At 48.4% G+C, this 25334-nt stretch overlaps 1 protein-coding gene across 1 annotated transcript in view; it reads left to right on the forward strand.

Moving 5' to 3' along the window:
- The window catches only part of LOC138285943 (zinc finger protein Xfin-like), a 664541-nt gene that overhangs the window by 76083 nt on the left and 563124 nt on the right, over positions 1-25334 (forward strand). The window contains exon 3 of the mRNA XM_069226463.1: positions 12659-12769. Within this exon, the coding sequence (XP_069082564.1) occupies positions 12659-12769 (111 nt within the window). The remainder of the gene's footprint in view (positions 1-12658; positions 12770-25334) is intronic.

Consider the following 25334-nt stretch of genomic DNA (forward strand, 5'->3'; position numbering starts at 1 on the left):
TCAATAGAATTTGCTACTTCTCGAAAGTTTGTCAGTCTCAGTCTCAGTTGAGGATGAATCCGAAGAAAAATCATCAATGTCTACAAAATAGCCAGAGGAAGTCTCTGCAAACACAGGACCCGTCGAATTCTCATCCACTGCTCGTGGAAGTTCTTGATAGACAACGTTATTAGCCGTGGAAGTGTTTGTGTAAAATACAGCCAAATCCTGAAGCGGGGTGGTCTCCGAAGTTGTTACTGGAACCAACAAAAATTAATTTTCCGCCCTCCCCATGGTCGAGGAAGTGTCTGGAACAGCAGTTGACATAGTTGCATAGTCAGTAGTAGTGATATTCATCCTACTATGTAGATGGATGTCCTGTTGGGTAGTGAGAGGGGATCGGGAACCACCCAAGGGACCTCCTGGTCTACTGTGAAGAATCGGCCACATGGTGTAATTTGATGTCATCAATGGCGATGAATCTATTCGATTTAGAACCAGACAGCGGTGGCAAGATGACAGTCCTGGTGCCTTTTATCCCACAGACCGGTACAGGTGCTCTGTATGATGGACCAAACTCTTTTTTCACAGCGATCTTCTCACGAACCAGATCCCCAACGTTAGGAATCCAGCCAGTCGAAGTTTTCGCTAATTCCCTTATTCCCAAGGTGGTAGCACTTGCAGATGATTTATCATCACAGAATTGTTGCAGCTCCTGTAAAACAGCGAGACGTTCTTTTATGTCAAATGGTGTTTCTGCTGCCACCATACCAGGGGCATCAAGATCGGGGACATACATAGGTGTCCCAAAGAGAACCTCATATAGAGACTTTCCCCCCAAGGACCGTCTTGGCAGATTATTCAGTGCTCCCTGGACCCCATATAGGTGATGTAACCAACTGCGGCCTGAACCTAATACTCGAGCTCTTAAGGACTGCTTTAGATCACAATTCCGCCTCTCCACGACCGAATTTCCCTCGGGATGGTATGATGAGGAGTAATGGAGTTCAACACCTATCGTTCTCATGGTGTCCCTGAAAGCTTTAGAGGCAAATGCAGGGCCCTGGTCCGAATGGAATGCTGCAACCGCATATGTACCGATAAAGATCAGCAAATCTTTTATAACAGTCCGGGCGTCAGCCGACCGCTGTGGCCATACCCACATGAATCTAGAACAGGAATCTACAGCCACTAAAATATATTTATATGCACCATCAGGCTGCAAGGGACCACAATGGTCCAGGTACACACAATGGAGTGGCTTGTCTGACACTAAGAGAGATGTCTGCAGAGGGCGTTTGATATTTGAGCCCTTAATCTGCTGACAAATGTCACAGCAAAGGACATACTGTTTAGTCCGTCTGCATAGACCAGGCCACCAGTATCGTTGTTGTAGAATTGTGATAGTGGCCTGTATACCAGCATGTGCAGAAGCGACACCCTCATGTGCAGCTGTAATCAGCTCTAATCTTTGGTCTTCCTTGGGGATCACTCCATCACCTACCTCAGGAATCGTTGCAAAAGCAACATTCTGTGCACTGATATGATAAGTATAGTTCGTAGGGTATCCTTTCGGAAGAGTCTTGCCTGCAGCCGAAGCTTTAACGGCAATCAGTATTTCAGTATCCAACCTCGTCCGAGAACGAGTCACTGCAGCCACAGAAGTCATAGCTACTGATGCTTTGGCTGCTTCATCAGCCAATGTATTGCCAGCAACGTGTATTCCTACACGTTGGTGCCCTAATGTATGAACTACATGGACAAATGGAAGCTTATCTTTAAGATCAGCCACTCTTCCCCACAACATTTTGTGTTTACAGGGAGTGCAGAATTATTAGGCAAATGAGTATTTTGACCACATCATCCTCTTTATGCATGTTGTCTTACTCCAAGCTGTATAGGCTCGAAAGCCTACTACCAATTAAGCATATTAGGTGATGTGCATCTCTGTAATGAGAAGGGGTGTGGTCTAATGGCATCAACACCCTATATCAGGTGTGCATAATTATTAGGCAACTTCCTTTCCTTTGGCAAAATGGGTCAAAAGAAGGACTTGACAGGCTCAGAAAAGTCAAAAATAGTGAGATATCTTGCAGAGGGATGCAGCACTCTTAAAATTGCAAAGCTTCTGAAGCGTGATCATCGAACAATCAAGCGTTTCATTCAAAATAGTCAACAGGGTCGCAAGAAGCGTGTGGAAAAACCAAGGCGCAAAATAACTGCCCATGAACTGAGAAAAGTCAAGCGTGCAGCTGCCACGATGCCACTTGCCACCAGTTTGGCCATATTTCAGAGCTGCAACATCACTGGAGTGCCCAAAAGCACAAGGTGTGCAATACTCAGAGACATGGCCAAGGTAAGAAAGGCTGAAAGACGACCACCACTGAACAAGACACACAAGCTGAAACGTCAAGACTGGGCCAAGAAATATCTCAAGACTGATTTTTCTAAGGTTTTATGGACTGATGAAATGAGAGTGAGTCTTGATGGGCCAGATGGATGGGGCCGTGGCTGGATTGGTAAAGGGCAGAGAGCTCCAGTCCGACTCAGACGCCAGCAAGGTGGAGGTGGAGTACTGGTTTGGGCTGGTATCATCAAAGATGAGCTTGTGGGGCCTTTTCGGGTTGAGGATGGAGTCAAGCTCAACTCCCAGTCCTACTGCCAGTTCCTGGAAGACACCTTCTTCAAGCAGTGGTACAGGAAGAAGTCTGCATCCTTTAAGAAAAACATGATTTTCATGCAGGACAATGCTCCATCACACGCGTCCAAGTACTCCACAGCGTGGCTGGCAAGAAAGGGTATAAAAGAAGGAAATCTAATGACATGGCCTCCTTGTTCACCTGATCTGAACCCCATTGAGAACCTGTGGTCCATCATCAAATGTGAGATTTACAAGGAGGGAAAACAGTACACCTCTCTGAACAGTGTCTGGGAGGCTGTGGTTGCTGCTGCACGCAATGTTGATGGTGAACAGATCAAAACACTGACAGAATCCATGGATGGCAGGCTTTTGAGTGTCCTTGCAAAGAAAGGTGGCTATATTGGTCACTGATTTGTTTTTGTTTTGTTTTTGAATGTCAGAAATGTATATTTGTGAATGTTGAGATGTTATATTGGTTTCACTGGTAATAATAAATAATTGAAATGGGTATATATTTTTTTTTGTTAAGTTGCCTAATAATTATGCACAGTAATAGTCACCTGCACACACAGATATCCCCCTAACATAGCTAAAACTAAAAACAAACTAAAAACTACTTCCAAAAATATTCAGCTTTGATATTAATGAGTTTTTTGGGTTCATTGAGAACATGGTTGTTGTTCAATAATAAAATTAATCCTCAAAAATACAACTTGCCTAATAATTCTGCACTCCCTGTAATGGTGTTCCCTTTAGAATCTCTAAACCCGTTCAGTTTCCAATGATTGAGATATTCATTGTATGACTGGACGCAGTAATATGAATCACAGACGATCAAAGTCTGTGTTCCTGGCTCAGAATGTTCGAGCCCAGTTGGCCTTAAGCTCGGCCATCTGGGCTGTGCAGTCCCCTAAGGTCTGAGTGTAGGTATTGTGAGGATGGAAAACTCCGTTTTCCATTACCCCGCACACGGCTGCGCAAGCTGCCGAGTATTGATGTTTAGTACCCACAGCCGGTTGTGCCGATCAGTCAGTATAAATGATGGTATCATAACTGTCTATTGGCAAAATATGTAGAGGAGCTGGGTACTCCTGTTCATACTGGAGAAATTCTTGTGTCTGAAGTCTTGGGTCAAACACATAATCTAATCAGTGGCGGTCAGAAACGTTGCCCATTGAATCCAACGTGGATGTAATGCCTTAGCGTTTGGAACGCTCGCTTTAGTGACAACCTCTAAGGCCGGCACCGGGGAGACAACAATAATGCGTCTCCCCTGGGCAAGTGGCCTCTCCTTTATGACGGCCATCTGAACTGCTGTCAGAATTCTTTCAGTAGGAGCAAAACGTTTCTCAGCATTGGAGTACAAATGTGATTTGTATGCTATCGGCACCGTGTCACCCTCATTAAAGGTGACATAGGTAAATCCAAGGGCACCAGCTATTATTCTGATGACCAAATTTGTTTTATTGTCACGTGTGTATAAGTGTCTAGCTTCCAGCATGTCCTGTTGTATGTCCCTAAGGATGTGTGTGTGTTCAATCGTCCATCGCCTGCTAGAAAAGTTGGGCTGAATTAAGTCATAAAGAGGCTTGATGCGTTCAGCATAATCTGGAATGTATGTTCTGCCAAAATTAAAGAAACCCAGTAATGACTGTAATTTCTTAAGCGTGTTCGGAGGCTGTAGCTGAGCACACTTTTCTAGGAAGTGCGGGGCCAGGCTCTTCCCCTCGTTTGATAGCTCATATCCTAGGAACAATACACTAAGAAAGGCTATCTTGCTTTTCTTAAAATTACATTTATAACCGAAGGCTGCAAATCCCCAAATTATCCAATCGACCCTTGCAAGATGAATGTCGAGGGTGTCGTCAATGAGATAGATATCATCCACATAGGATAATGCATCGGAATCAGGCTCGTGCAAGATTGATGTTACACGGGCCGAAACCAGTCCAGGGCTGTTTTTATAGCCTTGGGGTAAACGACAAAAGTGTTTCTGAGAGCCAAAGGAAAATGCACTTAGGTCCCTACTTTCATGCGCTAAATTCTGGCAGAAAAACCCATTAGATATATCCAATGTAGTTTTATATTTTTTACGCACTTTATTGTTGATCAGCGCTGTGCTGTGTGAATTTTGTATAGCATATGTGCGTGTATGACTATTTAAGTGTCTATAATCAACCACTATTCTATATGAATGATCAGGTTTTGCAACGGGAAATAACGGATTATTCATTGCCGATGTACAGGGCTCAATTACTCCCTGCTATTCAAGTTGTGACAGTATCTCTGTCACTGGAGCTTTCGCTTCATGTTTAACAGGGTATTGTGGCTGCGGGTGCGGTGTAGACCTAACGGGAATAATATGACAAGGAGACTCCTTGTCCCAACCTACATGATTACGGTATAGTGCAGGTGCCTGCGCTAAAGCCCATTCAGCAGCATAGGCTTCTTTTGCTGCTTCCGGAACAAGATCGGAGAAAGAAGGCAAAATGACATCTTCCCCATGCGGGAGCTTGTGGACGTGTTCAGATGGCCAGTCTTTATCGGCCAACAGGATATCACTAGTAAGTTCATCCCAAAATATTACACTAATAATTCGTTCCATGTCTCCCTCTATCTGTATTGTTCAATCATAAACCCGATCGGGTGGGAGAACGCGGCCATCCGCCGTCTCAACCGCGATGTAATCACTAGTCGCTGTCGCATCCAGATGATCTTTCAGACTCTGGCGACATATCATGACCTCTGCCGCACTGTCCAACAGAGTCACTGCCCACCTCTTGTTCCTCAACAGTGTTCTCAATACTACTGGCATTTTTAACGGTCAGTGCTGCCACTTTCTTCTTTTTAAATTGTGGCTTTTGCTGAGGAGTCTTTTCTTCTTTTTTAATGGTAGACTGTGGCGAGTCTTTCTTTTCTTTCACGTATTCCGGAAGTCGATCTTGACGGCCCCCTCTCTCGCTACGTCTATCCGGTGCGTCCTGAAAGGAACGAGAAGGACGTGAATCAGTATATCTGTCTGGAGTTCTAATGTTATCCCTATTCCTTAGATTATACCTCCTTTCGGAGTACTCCGGATGTAGAGAATCAGCTCTTTTATTTCTCCTGTCTTTGAAATCTTTTTGTTTGTCCCAGCGCTTTTTAGAGCCCTCTTGTGCTTGCTTTGTACCTTCCTTATGGGCGGTACTCGGTATGTCCAATTTTTTAGGTTTGGCTCCCAAACCATCCCGTCCTATACCAGTATAGGTATCGGAGATTATTTTCGGTAGCTGTCTCTCTTGTTCCATATTTAGAGTTTCCCGGAGACGCTGGTGTATTGCCAGTGCCACCGCTTCCCCTTTAATATTACTTAGTATTATCGAGGAGACGGCGTCAAAGTTATGCATCAATTTCATCCCCAGATCCAGGGCCGGTACAGCCCCATGCTCATTTTGTATTTGTTTTAACACTTCCGGTAAATTGGCAAGTGTAGGGGTACCATGTGTGGCAGTATAAACGGCAGCGAAGACTGTACCCCAAGTGGCACATTCATCCACCGAGGGAACCATCCCAAACGGCAAGCACATTTTGAGCAATCTATGTTTCTCCTGTGGCCCCGTATGGGGGAACACAGCTTCCAGCTGATTTGTTTTCTGAGCAATCCAGAATGGTATTTTTTCCCATTCCGTGGGCACTTTACCCATAATAGTATGCACTGTTTGTGGAATAATCCCAGTAGCCAATTGATATCCACCAGGTACTGGTGGTGCTGGACGCGCTGGTGTAGTGTTCAATGTTCGCATTACGAACTGAACCAATCGTCTATATAATGCCACTAATTCATTATATAATATTCGTAAATCTGCGATCGGCATAGTCTGTATGCCTGGGTGAGGTGTGTATGTGGCAAACATGGGCCATGTAGGCCCTTCATTACTTAAAGGACCTAGCCTCACCCGTCTTAGTACATGCAGTAGGGCGCCTTCAAATTATTATGGTTAAACGGAAATTATCCTTTTCTCACAGATTTATTATGTCTCATACAAACAAAGGCAATAACACAGATGCAGTGAAGTTATAATAGTTTTTATTCAACATAACTGCAATTTGTGATAATTTGCATGAACTGCAATGATTAGGATAATGAATATACCAAGCAACAGTATTGTGAAGAAGAGAGTAATTGTTATAAAGACCCCCACCATTGTGCAATATATGAAAGAAATATATGTATATGTATAAGATGGAATAAGCCCTAATACCCTAAGGAGAATAGATCTAACCTCCTACCTAAAAGGAGAGCTGGGTTCGTTAAACCTAATCTGCCAATGCCGTGTCCATGAGAGGAGCCCCCAACCCTCGTTACCTTGGAATGAGGTCTCTATCTCAGACTCCGCAGGGACACGGAGACTGGGTCAGCGTCAAGATGACTGCAGCATCGGTATCAGCGATGGTGCCGATGCCCTCTGGTCGTAATCCCGCTAATTATCTGTCTAAAGTGTGTTGTATTTATACAGATCTACAAGGTCCCCTGACATAAGTGTTATTCATAACAATAGATAACAGGCATGCTTGGGACGGCAATTAATATCAACAATCCCTCGAAAGTATAGAGAGGGAAAATCCCTAAGTGTGAATGCCTACTGTAGGTATACTGTCTTTCGTGCTTGATCTTGACGCCTTGGCGCAGTGACACTGATAATAAAACTCATAACAAGTGGCCTAACTATAAACAAGGACGCCATCTTAAAGGAAATAAATAATTAAATGTACTAAGACAGAGCAAGCTAAGTAGGTTAAAAGTCACTGGGTGACGGGGGCACGAGTTTACAAGCCTATGGCTAATCTAACTCCTGTTATCCCGTTAAAACAAACTAGGATTCACTACAGTAGTGTTTCTGTTCCTTGAACAGAATGCTAGACTCTTGGACTGAGGTTATACCAAACAGTACGCCATTGACAGTGGACATTGGCTAATGTCTTTTTCCCAGGTGTGGGTGGAAAACCGGTGGGGGGGGACTCAAAAAAAGATTGACCAAACTGGCTTCACTGCCTGATCAGCCCTGTCCCCAGGCCTGTCCAGCTCAACATTTCTGAACACACATCTCTGGTTGTTTGCACTCACCCATGCCCTGCAGAGTACCTTGAGCTTCTGCACTCTCCCCGTTGTTATTCACTCTGCTTCGATGCACTTTCAGATCTGCTACATAGGGTTCTCTTTTCACATCTATGCAGGCAATACTTAGATATAAGTGAACCTCAAGGGTGAGGGTACCATACAATCCCACAGTCTTCCTTCATGGAGGTCAGTTCGATGGTATATGAATGTCAGCTGTATCAAGATGAATCCATCAAAATCAGACATTTTTTCTTGTTAGAAGGTGCCTGTTTCATAGGGTGGTTTGTGCTGGTCCCTGCATGCCGAAGCATTCCCTATGCCTCCCAAGGCAGTCCAAAAGTGGGGTGTCCATTTCACGTCTGACCTATTTGTTTTCTTCTGAAATGGCTGCCGTTTGAAAATCTTTTTTGTTCATTCATGTGGATTACAGCAGATCCTTCCTTGTTTAACGTTCTCTCATAAGATCAGAGTGTTTTTTGGCTTTTTCGTTTTTTCAGCGCCTCGCCGCCGGCGCTTCTGCCCCCTTTGTGCCCCCCTGATTGCTGTCTCCCCGATCGTGTATTGTGCCATTATTGTATTTCTGATTGTATTTCTGATTGTATTTTCTCATTGTAACTGCTTGTAGTTTTGCTCGTTTTCAGTGTTTTTTGCCCCTTGTGCGCTCCCCGTTCCCTGCCGCTGCCTCCCTGCGGCCCCGCCCCCCTCGCGCCCCCATTTGCCACTCCCTCCCGCCTCCCAGCTGCTCCTCCCTCCCCCCTCCCTTCTTAATGGCTGGCGCTGCGCGTCGCGAGTGAGCGAACTCTGACCTGTTTCAGGTCCTGAGCTCGCCCCCCACGACCGCAGCACCAACCTGCTGCCTTCTGCCTCTGTCCCACGAGCACGCTGCCGTTTGCGTGTTCGAGGCCCTCCTCCACCCGCAGGCATCCTCCTGCGCCTCATCCCTGGTGGCTAGTGGGCTCACTTGACCCGTGTGCCGCTTCCGCCGTCCTGTAAGTGTTTTTTGGCTTTTTCGTTTTTTCAGCGCCTCGCCGCCGGCGCTTCTGCCCCCTTTGTGCCCCCCTGATTGCTGTCTCCCCGATCGTGTATTGTGCCATTATTGTATTTCTGATTGTATTTCTGATTGTATTTTCTCATTGTAAACTGCTTGTAGTTTTGCTCGTTTTCAGTGTTTTTTGCCCCTTGTGCGCTCCCCGTTCCCTGCCGCTGCCTCCCTGCGGGCCCGCCCCCCTCGCGCCCCCATTTGCCGCTCCCTCCCGCCTCCCAGCTGCTCCTCCCTCCCCCCTCCCTTCTTAATGGCTGGCGCTGCGCGTCCGTGCCGGAGGTGCGCCAGAGGCGAGCCCGTCTGAGCCCGTCCGCGCCTGGACCGCGCCCAGCGCCACACCCCCTGGCCCTCGCGCCCCCCGCATCCGCTACTCGATCAACGAACTCCGCGCCTTCAACCCCGGCCCCTCCACTGAATGCTGCCGGGCATCCCCGAAGCACACTAAAGGACCTTTTTCCTGCCGTACCTGCAACTTCTCCTGCATCAGAACGACCAATCCAACTACTGAAACATTCAACCCCAACCACCTGAACTGCATCCTCATCAACACCCGCTCCGCACGAAAACACGCCATCGAGCTCTGGGATTTGCTCGACACCACTGATCCTGACGTGGCTTTCCTGACCGAAACCTGGTGGAACGACTCCTCGTCTCCGGACATCGCCATCGCCATACCGGACGGCTACAAAATCATCAGAAGAGATCGAACCAACGGAATCGGCGGCGGAATAGCCATCGTTCACAAAGCTACCCTCAAAATCCACACCCACTCGGACGACACCCTCAGGACAGCCGAACACCTCCACTTCCAGATCCACACGGACCCCAACACGACCCTCAGAGGACCCCTCATATACCGCCCTCCAGGACCAAGAGCCCCCTTCAGCGACACCATCGCCGACCTTGCAAGCACCCACGCCCTCGCTTCCCCGGATTACATCCTCCTGGGAGATCTGAACTACCATCTGGAAAATGCCAACGACGTCAACACCGCATCACTGACCTCCAACCTCCTCAACCTCGGACTCCGCCAGCTAGTCAACACGCCCACCCACATCGCCGGACACACCCTTGACCCCCTCTTCACCTCAAGCAACCACGTTTCCTTCAGCCACACCTCCGAACTCCACTGGACCGACCATCACTGCGTCCATTTCACCTATAAGAAAACCACAGAGCAACACCGCATCCAGCTACCTCCCCACCGCCGCTGGGGCAAAGTCACCCAAGACCAACTGACCAGCACCCTCATCAACAACCTTCCACCCGACGCAACCGACCCGAGCACAGCCGCCATCCACCTCCATCAATGGATCCTCGACTGCGCCAACACCCTTGCCCCTCTCAAGAAACCCACTGCCACCCAAGGAAAGAAAAAAACAGCCTGGTTCACAGACGATCTAACCACCTCCAAAAGCATCTGCCAGAAGCTCAAAAAGAAATGGATCCAAGAACGCACACCCGACAACCTCGTCGCCCTCAAAAACGCCAACCGCGAACACCACCAACGGATCCGCATCGCCAAGTGCGCCCACTTCACCGAACGCATCAACAACAACGCCCACGACTGCAAAGAACTCTTCGGCATCGTGAAGGAACTCTCCAATCCAAAAGCCAACTCCAACGACATCCCGCCCTCCCAGAAACTCTGCGACGACCTCTCCACCTTCTTCCACCAGAAAATCGCTACCATCCACGACAGCTTCAACACCGGTCCACCGCCAGACCCCACCCCCGACGTCTCCTGCCGCCTCACCGCCTGGACCCACGTGGACGAGGCAGAAACCATAACAACCATGAACACCATCCACTCAGGCTCCCCCACGGACCCCTGCCCCCATCATGTTTTCAACTCAGCCAACGCCACCATCGCCCCCGAACTCCGCAAGATCATCAACCTCTCCTTCACTTCTGCCACCTTCCCGGACAGCTGGAAACACGAAGAAATCCAACCCCTCCTCAAAAAACCCAAGGCCGACCCCAACGATCTCAAAAACTTCCGTCCGATCTCTCTCCTCCCTTTTCCAGCGAAAGTCATCGAGAAGATCGTCAACACTCAGCTCACCCACTTTCTCGAAGACAATTCCATCCTGGACCCCTCACAATCCGGATTCAGACGAAACCACAGCACTGAGACTGCTCTCCTCGCCGCCACAGATGACATCAGACATCAAATGGACAACGGCGAAACCTCAGCCCTCATCCTCCTCGACCTATCAGCCGCCTTTGACACCGTCTGCCACCGCACCCTACTGACCCGCCTCCAGGAAGCCGGCATCCAAGACAAAGCCCTCCACTGGATCTCATCCTTCCTCTCCGACAGAACGCAGAGAGTCCGTCTCTCCCCTTTCCGCTCCAAAGCCACCAACCTCATCTGCGGCGTCCCCCAAGGATCCTCCCTCAGCCCTACGTTGTTCAACGTCTACATGGCCCCCCTCGCTCAACTGGCCCGCCAACATCATCTCAGCATCATCTCCTACGCCGACGACACCCAGCTCGTCCTCTCCCTGACCAAAGACCCGCTCACCGCCAAAACAAACCTCCACGAGGGACTAAAATCCATCGCCGATTGGATGAACAACAGTCGCCTGAAACTCAACTCCGACAAGACGGAAGTCCTCATCCTCGGGCGCACTCCCTCGGCCTGGAACGACTCATGGTGGCCCTCCGTCCTCGGACCCCCGCCCACCCCTGCCAGCCACGAAAGAAACCTCGGCTTCATCCTGGACTCCGCCCTCACCATGTCCAAACAGGTCAGCGCCGTCTCCTCCTCCTGTTTCAACACCCTTCGAATGCTCCGCAGAATCTTCAAGTGGATCCTAACAGAAACCAGAAAGACGGTGACCCAGGCCCTCGTCAGCAGCAGACTTGACTACGGCAACGCACTCTACACAGGCATCCCAACCAAAGACATCAAACGACTCCAACGCATCCAAAATGCCTCCGCCCGACTGATCCTCGACATACCCCGCCGAAGTCACATCTCCCCTCACCTAAAGGAACTCCACTGGCTCCCGGTAGACAAGAGGATCACCTTTAAACTCCTGACCCACGCTCACAAGGCACTTCACAACACCGGACCCTCCTACCTCAACACCAGACTTAACTTCTACACTCCAACACGTCAACTCCGATCCGCCAACCTCGCCCTCGCCATCGTACCCCGAATCCAGCGCAAGACATCCGGCGGCAGATCCTTCTCCTTCCTCGCCGCCAAGACCTGGAACTCTCTCCCCACATCTCTTCGCCAGACCCAGGACCTCCTCGCATTCAGAAGGCTCCTCAAGACCTGGCTCTTCGACCGCTAAATCAGCAGCGCTCCCCCCCCCCCCCCCCCCTCTCAGCGCCTCGAAACCCTGACGGGTACATAGCGCGCTTTATAAATACTATTATTGATTGATTGATTGATGGTAGTAAACACTTTTGTCTACGAAGGTATTGATTACTCTCATTCATTCTATTCCGGTATATTCTGAGTTTTTGTTGAAAATCTAGGAAGGTTGGCAGAGATCGGAGTACAACATATGGGAGAACAGTAGGGTGTATGGAAGGGGAGTCAGAAGTGTGCAAGACGGGAGAAGATATATGAGAGAGACATCAGCATTGGAAAGCGTGTGGCCAGAATGGGTCTGTTGACTGAGCTTTGACAAAAGAAGTAGGAGGCATAGTCGTGGGCTGGTAGGGAGGAGAGGGCGTCAGTCGTGTGAGGTGACGTCGGAGGATACTGAGTTTGTGTCAAGGATTAACGTGGAAGTTGGATCGTTTGGCTGTATCCATGGATTTTCCATGGTGTGACTGCTTAATATACGATTTTACAATTTCTTCTATACTAACATTACAGCTTTGTTTAGTTATTTACCAAAAGTTTGCATTATTTCTGATACTATTTCCATAACAGGTCCTCTGATCGCCACCTCAGTCTTTTCATTGAGACCCGAAGAAGCAGAAGGGATGTGGTCCGAGGACTTCCAGGACGTGGAGATAAGGACCAGCATTGAGCCTTCCTCAGGTGAGTTTAAAATAGAAAATCTAACCTCTAGGGATGGAATAAAAGGAGCTAAGAATATACTCCATGGTTCACTCTTCTCTATAAGACAAGAAGCCAGAGATTTGAGGAAATAAAGTGTGGTCTTCAAACTGAAATGTTAAAGTATGAATTTAGCTGCTATAGTTGCCACACTTTTTACAGGCACAAGCGTACCAGTGATATCCTGCCAGAGATGTGTTTTTGTAAATAGCATGTTAAGATTTTAACTGAGATTTGTAAATCACTCTATCTCCATTAGTGTGGAGCGCTGTGGGGTTCCTGTACCTTCACACTTTGATCTTGAAAATTGCCTCACACACTATAGTCTGTTTTTTGTTTGTTTGAGTTGGGTCCTCAGTAGTGTGGATGCAATTAATATTTTTTGCATATGTTTTTAAAGATTTGACGTGTGTAATTGGCGAATCTATTTGTGTATGTGCCTTCTGAAGGATTAGTATGTGCATTATCTTCATTGCGGTATGTGATATGATACTGTGACATCCGCAGTATTTTTTAGGATCAGCCTTGCTAGGTTGTGTTGATTGGGTATTGTTTTTGTGATATGTGTTGTCTAGGAGGTAAATTGTTTCTTACGAAAAGTGGCTTGCAGCTGTGGGTTCAGTGAGGTCCACCTTGTTGGTGTCTCTGAGTAGCTTTGGTGCTTGTGTATTCTTCTGTGTGAAGTTAGTGTTTGTACTGCTGTCAGCTCAGTGATGCTGAGTGTTACGGAATGTCTGAGGTGGGCGGCATGTGTGCTCTGTATTTTGTCTAGTGTCCTCTAGTGAAACGTACTGTTGTGAGCTGAGTGGCCACTAAGTAAATGTTGCTTCCTCCCAGCTCTGCAACCCGAGTTTCAGGTCCAGGAGATGTGCCCATTGTTGTGCCCTCGTTGGTACACAGCTGTATGGAATATCTGAGCTGTTTTGAATTGGTGTGCAGTATTTAGTGTTTGCTGCTGGGAGCGCTGGGTACCCACGTGCTCTGTATGTGGTATTTCCAAAGCTGCCTGTTGAATGTGTGTGAGGTGTTCTGTCTGATATTTGCTCTTGGATGCAGGGATACTCCCGTGGATAAACAACTCACTTGTCCTTTAATCTCAGGTAAAATCATTTCTTCATAGATACCCCCAATGCTCCCAGCCCTCTCCTTATCAGGGAAGGAATCGCCCACCTAGTTGCCTTTGAGCAACTAACCGGGAACCATCTTTTTCCTGTTATCCCTCAAATAAGTGTCTCCCTTAATATCTAACATAACCTGTATCTGTATTCACCCATCTTGGTGCTAAATAACAGATGTATTTTGTTACCCAAGTCAGTGGTACTCCTTATTTAGACATTGGACGTTTGAACTTCCTGGGATTTGAATCTGTGAGCATGAGGTCAAACACAGATCCCTGGAGGGGATGCATTACTCTTCTGAACCACCAGACCCGCCATTGACCTTAGAAGCGTCTCCTATTTACATAGTGTCGATTTACCCTAACCAGGGTGCTGCTGCCCTTACTGTAGGCCAAGGGTGCCATCAGATGCCCAAAATCACTTTTGACTGTCCCAGCAGAACTCCCATTCTTCTTTTGTAATCGCTCGAGCACTCATCCCGCCAGGTACTTCTGTCAACCACACTGTAATACTGAGCATTGTGGTGTCCTAGTTTCCAAATGCCAAACAGGATTCTATAGGGAAAGGCCACTAAGGGCCAGGGATGTGGAATTCCTATAGCCTGACGCCCAGGACATATTGTTTGGGGTCAAGGACTGCAAGTTTTCATGTTTATTTTGTCATTAGGACAAGTAGGCCCAACCGCCTGCAGCACAAACCCTTTTTCTGCCAATTTACAGTATTTATATTATAGATCAGAAAAGGGCATTGTCTGCAGTAAAGGTAACATGTGTGTCTTTATGTTAATGCTGTCCAAACTTGTATTTCTGGTTCATTAACCCCTTCGCTGCCAGGCCTTTTCCCCCTCCTGTGCCAGGCCTTTTTTTGCCTATTTGGGGCAGTTCGCGCTTAGGCCCTCATAACTTTTTGTCCACATAAGCTAACCAAGCCAAATTTGCGTCCTTTTTTTCCAACATCCTAGGGATTCTAGAGGTACCCAGACTTTGTGGGTTCCCCTGAAGGAGGCCAAGAAATTGGCCAAAATACAGTGAAAATTTAGTTTTTTTCAAAAAAATTGGAAAAAGTGGCTGCAGAAGAAGGCTTGTGGATTTCCCCCTGAAAATGGCATCAACAAAGGGTTTGCAGTGCTAAACTCAGCAGCTTCCCAGCTTTCAGGAACAGGCAGACTTGAATCACAATTTTGGCATTTTACTGGGGCATACCCCATTTTTGCAATTTTTTGTGCTTTCAGCCTCCTTCCAGTCAGTGACAGGAATGGGTATGAAACCAATGCTGGATCCCAGAAACCTAAACATTTCTGAAAAGTAGACAAAATTCTGAATTCAGCAAGGGGTCATTTGTGTAGATCCTACAAGGGTTGCCTACAGAAAATAACAGCTGAAAAAGAAAAATATTGAAATTGAAGTGAAAAAACCATCAATTTTTCTCTACGTTTTACTCTGTAACTTTTCCCTGCAATGTCAGATTATCGAAAGCAATATACCGTTACGTCTGTTGAACTCCTCTGGTTGCGGGGATATATATGGTTTGTAGGTTCATCAAGAACCCAAGGTACCCAGAGCCAATAAATGAGCTGCACCCTGCAGTGCGTTTTCATTCTATACCGGGTATACAGCAATTCATTTGCTGAAATATAAAGAGTAAAAAATTGCTATCAAGAAAACCTTTGCATTTCCAAAAAGGGCACAAGATAAGGTGTGGAGGAGCAGTGGTTATTTGCACATCTCTGAATTCCGGGGTGACCATACTGTGAATTACAGGGAATTTCTCAAATAGATGTCTTTTTTACACACTCTCCTATATTTGGAAGGAAAAAATGTAGAGAAAGACAAGGGGCAATAGCACTTGTTTTGCTAATCTATGTTTCCCCAAGTCTCCCGATAAAAATGATACCTCACTTGTGTGGGTAGGCCTAGCGCCCACGACAGGAAACGCCCCAAAACGCAACGTGGACACATCCCATTTTTTTTAAAGAAAACAGAGGTGTTTTTTGCGAAGTGCCTACCTGCAGATTTTGGCCTCTAGCTCAGCCGGCACCCAGGGAAACCTACCAAACCTGTGCATTTCTGAAAACTAGAGACCTAGGGGAATCCAAGATGGGGTGACTTGCGGGGCTCGGACCAGGTTCTTCTACCCAGAATCCTTTGCAAACCTCAAAATTTGGCTAAAAAAACACATGTTCCTCACATTTCTGTGGCAGAAAGTTCTGGATTCTGAGAGGAGCCACAAATTTCCTTCCACCCAGCGTTCCCCCAAGTCTCCCGATAAAAATGATACCTCACTTGTGTGGGTAGGCCTAGCACCCGCAACAGGAAACACCCCAAAGCGCAACGTGGACACATCCAAAATTTTGGAAGAAAACAGAGGTGTTTTTTGCGAAGTGCCTACCTGTAGATTTTGGCCTGTAGCTCAGCCGGCACCTAGGGAAACCTACCAAACCTGTGCAATTCTGAAAACTAGAGACCTAGGGGAATCCAAGGAGGGGTGACTTGCGGGGCTCGGACCAGGTTCTGTTACCCAGAATCCTTTGCAAACCTCAAAATTTGGCTAAAAAAAACACATGTTCCTCACATTTCTATGGCAGAAAGTTCTGGAATCTGAGAGGAGCCACAAATTTCCTTCCACCCAACGTTTCCCCAAGTCTCCCGATAAAAATGATACCTCACTTGTGTGGGTAGGCCTAGCGCCCGCGACAGGAAACACCCCAAAGCGCAACGTGGACACATCCAAAATTTTGGAAGAAAACAGAGGTGTTTTTTGCGAAGTGCCTACCTGTAGATTTTGGCCTGTAGCTCAGCCGGCACCTAGGGAAACCTACCAAACCTGTGCAATTCTGAAAACTAGAGACCTAGGGGAATCCAAGGAGGGGTGACTTGCGGGGCTCGGACCAGGTTCTGTTACCCAGAATCCTTTGCAAACCTCAAAATTTGGCTAAAAAAAACACATGTTCCTCACATTTCTATGGCAGAAAGTTCTGGAATCTGAGAGGAGCCACAAATTTCCTTCCACCCAACGTTTCCCCAAGTCTCCCGATAAAAATGATACCTCACTTGTGTGGGTAGGCCTAGCGCCCGCGACAGGAAACACCCCAAAGCGCAACGTGGACACATCCAAAATTTTGGAAGAAAACAGAGGTGTTTTTTTGCAAAGTGCCTACCTGTAGATTTTGGCCTCTAGCTCAGCCGGCACCTAGGGAAACCTACCAAACCTGTGCATTTCTGAAAACTAGAGACCTAGGGGAATCCAAGATGGGGTGACTTGCGGGGCTCGGACCAGGTTCTGTTACCCAGAATCCTTTGCAAACCTCAAAATTTGGCTAAAAAAACACATGTTCCTCATATTTCTGTGGCAGAAAGTTCTGGAATCTGAGAGGAGCCACAAATTTCCTTCCACCCAGCGTTCCCCCAAGTCTCCCGATAAAAATGATACCTCACTTGTGTGGGTAGGCCTAGCCCCCGCGACAGGAAATGCCCCAAAACGCAACGTGGACACATCCCATTTTTTGAAAGAAAACCGTGCCTACCTGTGGATTTTGGCCTGTAGCTCAGCCGGCACCTAGGGTAACCTACCAACCCTGTGCATTTTTGAAAACTAAAGACCTTGGGGAATCCAAGATGGGGTGACTTGTGGGGCTCGGACCAGGTTCTGTTACCCAGAATCCTTTGCAAACCTCAAACTTTGGCTAAAAAAACACATTTTCCTCACATTTCTGTGGCAGAAAGTTCTGGAATCTGAGAGAAGCCACAAATTTCCTTCCACCCAGCATTCCCCCAAGTCTCCCGATAAAAATGATACCTCACTTGTGTGGGTGGGCCAGGTGCCTGCAACAGAATAAGGCCCAAAACTTGTAGAGATAGAGGGGATAGCACAGCGAGTTTATAAGGGCATATTCTTTTATACATCTTTAGACGGACTCTGCTTTGGGGACCCACATAAGTGAGGTGTCATTTTACTTGGGAGACTGAGGGGAAAATTGGGGAGTAGGAATTTTCTGCTGGAGCGGTGATCCTACTAAGAAAAGTCAGGAAAATATGCTTTTTTATGCAAATTTTGAGGTTTACAGAGGAGTCTGGGTAAGAAAATGTTGGGGGAGCCACGCAAGCCACACCTCCCTGGACTCCTTGGGGTGTCTAGTTTTAAAAAAATTCTGGGTTTTGTAGGTTTCCCTAGATGAAGGCCGCACCCAGGACCAAAAACATAGGTGGGCCCTCCCCCCCAAAAACAGGTATTTTTGTAATATATCATATTGATGTGTGCACATACGTCCGTGATGTGCCAAACACTAAAATTGTGAAAAGAAACACACTTAAGTTAGGTGAAGAAGACCCCTCACCCACCAACCAAGTTGGTGGCATGCTTCATCATCGGGGTCCCACCCGAGGCACCTAGCGTATCACCGGTGTGCTGCGACGCCTGATTACAGCGGAGCAGGTTTTGTCATTTTTACCACACATACTGGTTGGATTTGGCACGAGGGTGAGTGATGGTTCAGTGGATAAAAAATTTTTTAACAAGAGATTTCACAAAAATGAAATGCACTGCTAATAACTGAAAGGCAAAAAACTGAAACAATGACTCACAGCTCGTGAGCTGTAAAGCCGCGACAAGGCACCAACCGCTTTACAGTCCATTCACACACCTTTCATACATGACACGCACAAGACCATTCACACCGCCAGCCACGGGCCCAGCACATTACAACACTCACATCGACAGACCGCGCCACTCAAGGGCCCATCACTTACATACGCCCACATGCCTGATACAAGAATCACACCAGCTGATGGGAGTGTGGAATGGCGTTTGGCTGGCACCGCCAGCCAAGCGCCACCCCACGCACACCGCCAGCAAAGCGCCACCCCACGCACACCGCCAGCCAAGCGCCACCCCAAGCACACCGCCAGCCATGCGCCACCCCACGCACACTGCCAGCCAAGCGCCACCCCAAGCACACCACCATCACTTTTTTTGTTTATAAACAACAAAGAAACCACTAATTATAAAATAAGCACAAAACTACAAACAGAAAAGCTCTAACTAAATACATGACAGAGATGCCAACCGTGAAACTTATGAAAATATAAAACAGACAGCTTACGCTCAAGGTATTTCCCAGAATTTCTTTTGGGTATGGTATCTTCTGTAACAGCCGGGAACACACAGCCCAGGCTTTAAAGGGCATTCGGGGCAGTACATCCGGCTCTCCCTCCGGATTAATCTCCGGCCACATACTCTACATTTCTTTGTGGGCATGTCTTTTTTGGGAGTGGGAGGAATGTGATCTGGAAAGTGCCGATCTTTCAATCTAGCCACATCCTCCACCACTTCTACTCTAGGAACTCTTGCCGGTTCAACCACAGTAAGGCTTTCTATCTCCGACTCCTGAAATTTAACAAATGTCATCCTTGACTCAGGTGAACAATCCTTGTATACAATAAAGGCATTAAAAGTTGCCAAATGAAATAAATGTAGGGCCAACTTTTTATACCACACATAAGACTTACGAAGAGCAGTGTAAGGTTCCAACCTCTGATCTACTCTATCAACACCACCCATGTGCCTATTGTAGTCCAAAATGCACGCAGGTTTGCGCACTTCCGCAACCTGACCCCAAACAGCCACAGGGGAGTACTCTCATTATGGATGGTCGATAGCATGTACACATCCCTCCTGTCTGAAAATTTCAGAGCTAGCAGCTCATTATTCCGCAAGGCACTGCACTGTCCCCTCTCAAGTTTTTTACAGAAAAGCTCCCTTGGATAGCCTTTCCAGTTAGAACGGATTGTGCCACAAGCAACAGTGTCCACCCTAAACAACTCCTTGAACAACTGCACTCCAGTGTAGAAATTATCTACGTACAAATGGTGACCTTTGTTAAACAGCCGTCTAGCAAGTTCCCACACAATTCTTTCGCTAACTCCAAAAGTGGCCGGACCACCAGGAGGGTCAGTACTGGAATCCCTACCAGTGTAGACCCGGAAATTATACACATATCCTGTACTGCTTTCTGACAGCAGATACAATTTAATCCCATACCGTGCCCTCTTACTAGGAATGTACTGCTTAAAAACTAAACGCCCCTTGAAAAGGACCAAAGACTCGTCCACACTTATCTCTTTGCCTGGAACATAGACCTCTGAAAACCGATCCACAAAATGATCAAGGACAGGCCTAATCTTAAAAAGGCGGTCACAATCAGGGTGATCTCGTGGCAAGGCTAAAGCATTGTCTACAAAATGCAGCATACGAAGAAGAAGCAAATACCGATTACGTGTCATAGTTGCAGGAAATATAGCAGTTGCCATCAAGGGACTAGTAGACCAATAAGAAGCCAGTGTCGGCTTCCTGATCAACCCCATCAAAAAAGACAAACCTAAAAACCTTTTCATCTCTTCCAGATATGTGGGAACCCAATGAGTAGCTCTAGACTGAGGCTTAAGTCTGGCAGCGTTGTCCCGCAAATATTGCTCTGCATACACATTTGTCTGCTCCACAATCTCTTCCAAAAATACATCGTCCATAAACAAGTGAAAGAAATGGACAGGCAGAACGTTTTCCGTATTAACTCTACACCCTGGGAGACCAGTAAATGCAGGTAACTGTGGCTGCTCCATGTTTGGGGCAATCCAGGTGTCAGGTCTTCCAATGGGAAACCCTTCAGCCCCAGGCTGCTGCACTCTTGGCACATCAATGTCCTCCTCTAACACAGGCCCTTCATCTGCACTGAGAGTAGCTTCCTCATCAGAAGAATACTCTCGGACAGAAAACTCACTTCCAGAATCTCCTGCTTCCTCCTCTGCCTCAGATGCAGAGTCAGTGTCGTAATCATGGTCTGAAGACGACTCAAAGAGCATGCAAACAACCTGCTGAGCGGTCACTTTGCGGCTAGCCATGATCCTAACAACAAATGGATTGCCAACAACAACTAGCACTAAAATAAGTAATAAACAAAGTGTAGCTTTATCACAAAGAGTTATGTACTACAAAAAATTATACCACTCAGTTGCCTGAAATAGCTACTCACCAAGCAACTACTCTGCACAGACACAGCAATCACCAATGATATCCCACTAAAAAGAAAAAAGCAAATTAGACATATGACAACACAAACATCACTGTGCTCAAATCTAAGGACAATGTCAAACACACAATACTGCATTTAGTACACCACCTACAAACATGTCATTCATGCATGTCAACAATACTCCTTTGGAGTAAATTGCTTTCACTTACCTAAAACATGCAACTATGCAAACCACAGGACAACTACTGCCAAAACCGCAAAGATCCACAGCAAAGGAAGCAAAAGCGTTGAACTAGAAGAAAAAGAAGAAATAAATTGTTATAATCACAAATACAAATACTTTGCCAGTTGACAAACACCCCACCACCAAGAACTTAGAAGTTGTCCCTAGTACCTAAGTGGATCCTGCCCCCTTCGGGGGTAGATGGGCGTAAAAAAATTGGCCAATCTGCCCCCAAGTGGGGCAGAAATGGGCAACACCTCTGTGCCCCCTTTTAGGGGGCGACCCTTCCCAAAGGGGGCACCCCCAGCACAACACAAAACAAAACAAAAAAATCCCTGCCGTATTGGTGGTTTCTTTCCTCCTTGGGGGCAGATGGGCCTACAAAATTAGGGGCAGAGATGGCCAATATGATTTTTCCCCACCTTAGGGGGGCGACCGTTGCCCAAGGGGTGCCCCCAAACACACACTACACACACACACACACACACACACACCACACAATCCCTGGCGCCTAGTGTGCTTCCACCCCCCCGGGCCAGATCGTCCAAAAAATGTCTGGTCTGCCATCGGGGGGGCCGAAACAGAAAGAAAAAATAGCTCCCCATGGGAGCGACCCCTGCCCAAGGGGTCGCCCCCAAAATAAACAATAAAAACAAAATCCCTGGTGTCTAGTGGTTTTTGCCCCACCCCGGGGGCAGATCTGCCGAAAAATTGGCGGATCTGCCCCCAGGGGGGGGGACCCTTGCCCAAGGGGTCGCCCCCAAAATACACATAAAAAACAATATCCCTGGTGTCTAGTGGTTTTGGCCCCCCCCCCCCCTGGGGGCAGATCCGCCGAAAAATCTGCGGATCTGCCCCCCGGGGGGGGGGGGGGGGGGGGGGGGGGCGAAATACTAAAAATAATTGTCCCGGGGTCACCCCCAAAATAAACAAAAAAGAAAATCCCTGGTGGCTGGTGGCCCTGCCCGCGATCGTGGAGCAGGAATCTTATGAAAACAGGCACAGGGGGAAAGGAAAAACCCTTTCCTTCCCCCCGTGTCTGTTTTCACCACCCCCGCCCCCCAAAAACGGAGAGGACTCACCTTTTCTGTCCTTCTCCTAAGACGCGCTGGAAGCAAATGGCTTCCAGCGCGCCCGGCAACACTAGATGACGTCAGCGCGCTGTGCGTGCGCTGACGTCATCGGATTGCCGTGGGGGTGGGGGCGGGGTGGAAGGGGAAGGTCTTCCCCTTCCATCCCCGCCTGGGGGGGGGGTGGGGGGTGCGCTAGCGCTCCCCCAAGTTCCCCTGTGCCTAGGACGAGATGATCTCGTCCAAGGCACAGGGGAACTGTAGCCTTGGACGAGATCATCTCCTTGGACGAGATCATCTCGTCCAAGGCACAGAACCGGTTAATGCAAAGCCTTTATTATTAGGTTGAGCGCTCTAAGGAAATGTTGTAAGCCTCAGACTGCACTTCTGACAGTGGTTCCAGTATGAAAAGTTATAGACTCACGTCTGCAAAGTTTAACTATATGAGGCAACATATAATGTTCCCATAATATACTCTGTTTAGATGCAAATATTTGCAGAATTTGGAAAGCAATATTCATGATTCTTTGCTTTTCAAATAAATTGTTTACAGGGTGCAAGGCCTGGACTGCAACCTACATGGCCGCTCGGCACTGAAACTCTAAGGAGTGCTGCCACAAAGCCTGCAAATTGCCAGATTAAATGGCCGTGGATGCACCCAGCATAGCTATTGAAACTGCTGGGGGTCGGATGGGACCCAATTGCCCTGGTGCCAGTGTCTGGGGCCTCTGGCAGAGAGAAACCGGCTGCTGAGGCCTTACGAGCCCCTCGGAGGTCCTGCAGCAATGGGACGCGGGTGAGCTTGAGGGCAGGCCAACACCCTTGCTGGCCGTACCAGGTCCCGACTGGTCCAGTCACCTTCCGCTGCTGTTGATCCTGGAGGCAGGCATGGAGGGCCGCCTGGCGGTGAGGACTGGAGGGCGGTGGGCTTGACCTTTCTGCCTGCCACATAAAGGTCCAAGCGGACCGTGCGCGACGGGGCTGCCAGCCCACGCAGCTCTCTCAAACGGTGTGCGGTGGGCGCCGCCGGAGGCCAGTCCACCCTGAACAGCGGCGGTTGGGCCGGCGGGCCTACACTCAGTGCTGCCTGGACTCCGGGCCTAGTGTAGGGCCTGTACCATTGGATCCTGATGGCTGCCTGCATCGCTGGTTGCTCTCCAGGGGTGATTGGGGGGGTGGTTCCTGCAAGGCCAATACCCCCCGCCCCCCCAACGCGGCAGCACCCCGGTTGCTAACTTTGAGTCCTTCACGCGCTATGGGCACTTGCCAACCCACACCCCTGAGATATACCTCCACATAAACGTTCCTAGAGACGCGCGCTCACCCCCTGGCAACATTAACTTTAAGAGCCCCTGATTGCCTATATTACCGCTGACACCTGCCCTGGGTTCCCTTGCTGCGCTACTCCATTGCTGAATGACAGGATGGGCCCTAGAGACCTGGGACAATGCCAGCTGGCATTTGATAACACAGGGCCCCCAGGCGCTTCAAAATGAATCCAGTGTCTCTGATGACCCTGCGACTAGCACTGTGACAAATCCACCACCAGATGGTACAGCACCACACCCCCCACCCCCCCCCCCAAACCCCTCCCCCCCCCCCCCCCCCCCAGTCCTGTTATGGCTTGCAGAAATGTAAGGTATACATAAGGGGTGTTTGTATAGCGAAGCACTCTGGGGTCCGTTGCGCTATTATGGGGGACCTGGCCAGAGTGGAGAAGTAACTAGTCGACATACACTGCCAGCTTCTAGTGAACATAGATCATGCGGCCTTGCATGCGAGACCGGAACTGCTGCATGAATTTCAATGCCCTGGTTGCTCCACCTCGGTAAGTATGCAAGGGCCTGCCAGTACGGAGAGGGCGAAAGACCAGGTCACACTTTGGCCCGCCTCCTGTGCCCCCAATACCAAGCGGCGTATGTCACGAGACTGGATTGCTCGGATGGCACAGAACTTATGTCCACCGCTGACATTGTTTCCGAATTCACCACTTACTATCATGATTTATACACTTCGCACGGCAGCGCCTCTTCTCTGGCACTAGCAGTATGTCTATCAGAGGTGGCCATGGTGTGGCTCGACACAGGGCAGCAGCAGTATCTTGCTGCCCCCATGACCTGTGATGAGATCTCTCAGGCCATCGATGCTCTGAGTGGCTCGAAGGCCCCAGGAATGGATGATTTCATGGGGGACTTTTATAAAACGTACAAAAATATCCTGACTTTGCACCTCATTGAGGTTTATGCTGAATCTCTGCAGATGGGCACCCTTCCCCCTACTCTGAGGGAGGCGGTGATAGTATTGCTTCTGAAAGCCAGCAAGCCCGCACAGTGCATCTTATAAACCGCTGTCATTGCTAAACCATTACAGCAAGATACTGACAAAGGTTGTAGCAACTCGGCTAGCTCTTTTGATGGACCGAATTATATCTCGTATGCAATCGGGTTTTGTACCGCACAGCTCGACAGCTGTAAACCTTTGTACAATTTTTGCCGTTATCAATGAATAGGTCCGACGTTGCCAGCGGCGGCGGTGCTGCTGGATGCCGAAAAGGCACTAGATTCTCTCAAATGCCCTTTTCTTAATGCTACTCTGGCAAAACTGGGGCTCCCTAAAGGTTTCTGAAGCCTGGTCGCCTTGCTCTATGCGGCCCCTCTCGCCTTTGTCCGTGTGAATGGCACACTGTCAGGGACCTTCCCCCTAACTCGTGGCACTCGTCATGGCTGCCCGTTGTCCCCACTGCTATTTATAATATCTACAGATCCTTTGGTGCGTTCCTACCAGGAATGCCATTCTTGATCGGGGGCTGAGGTTTCCTCGGTGCACTATACTGGCCTCCCTGTACGCAGACGATGTCCTATTATTCATCCGGGACCCTGCTATAAACCTCCCTCTTCTCATTCAGGAGGGGGTGCGATTTGGAGCCTACTCCTGTTTATCTGTTATCTGGAGCAAATTTGAGATATACCCATTGACTGATGCCATGACCCACGAAATACCTTGGCATTTTTCTCCATAGAGGCAGCTCTGAGGTGGTGGGCTGAACTACAGCACTGCTAACCTCCGCTCAGGACACCTTAGGAGCTGTCCTGACTGGTGGGTGACTCCTCCT

The sequence above is a fragment of the Pleurodeles waltl genome, chromosome 3_1, assembly GCF_031143425.1.
Source record: "Pleurodeles waltl isolate 20211129_DDA chromosome 3_1, aPleWal1.hap1.20221129, whole genome shotgun sequence".
NCBI lineage: Eukaryota > Metazoa > Chordata > Amphibia > Caudata > Salamandridae > Pleurodeles > Pleurodeles waltl.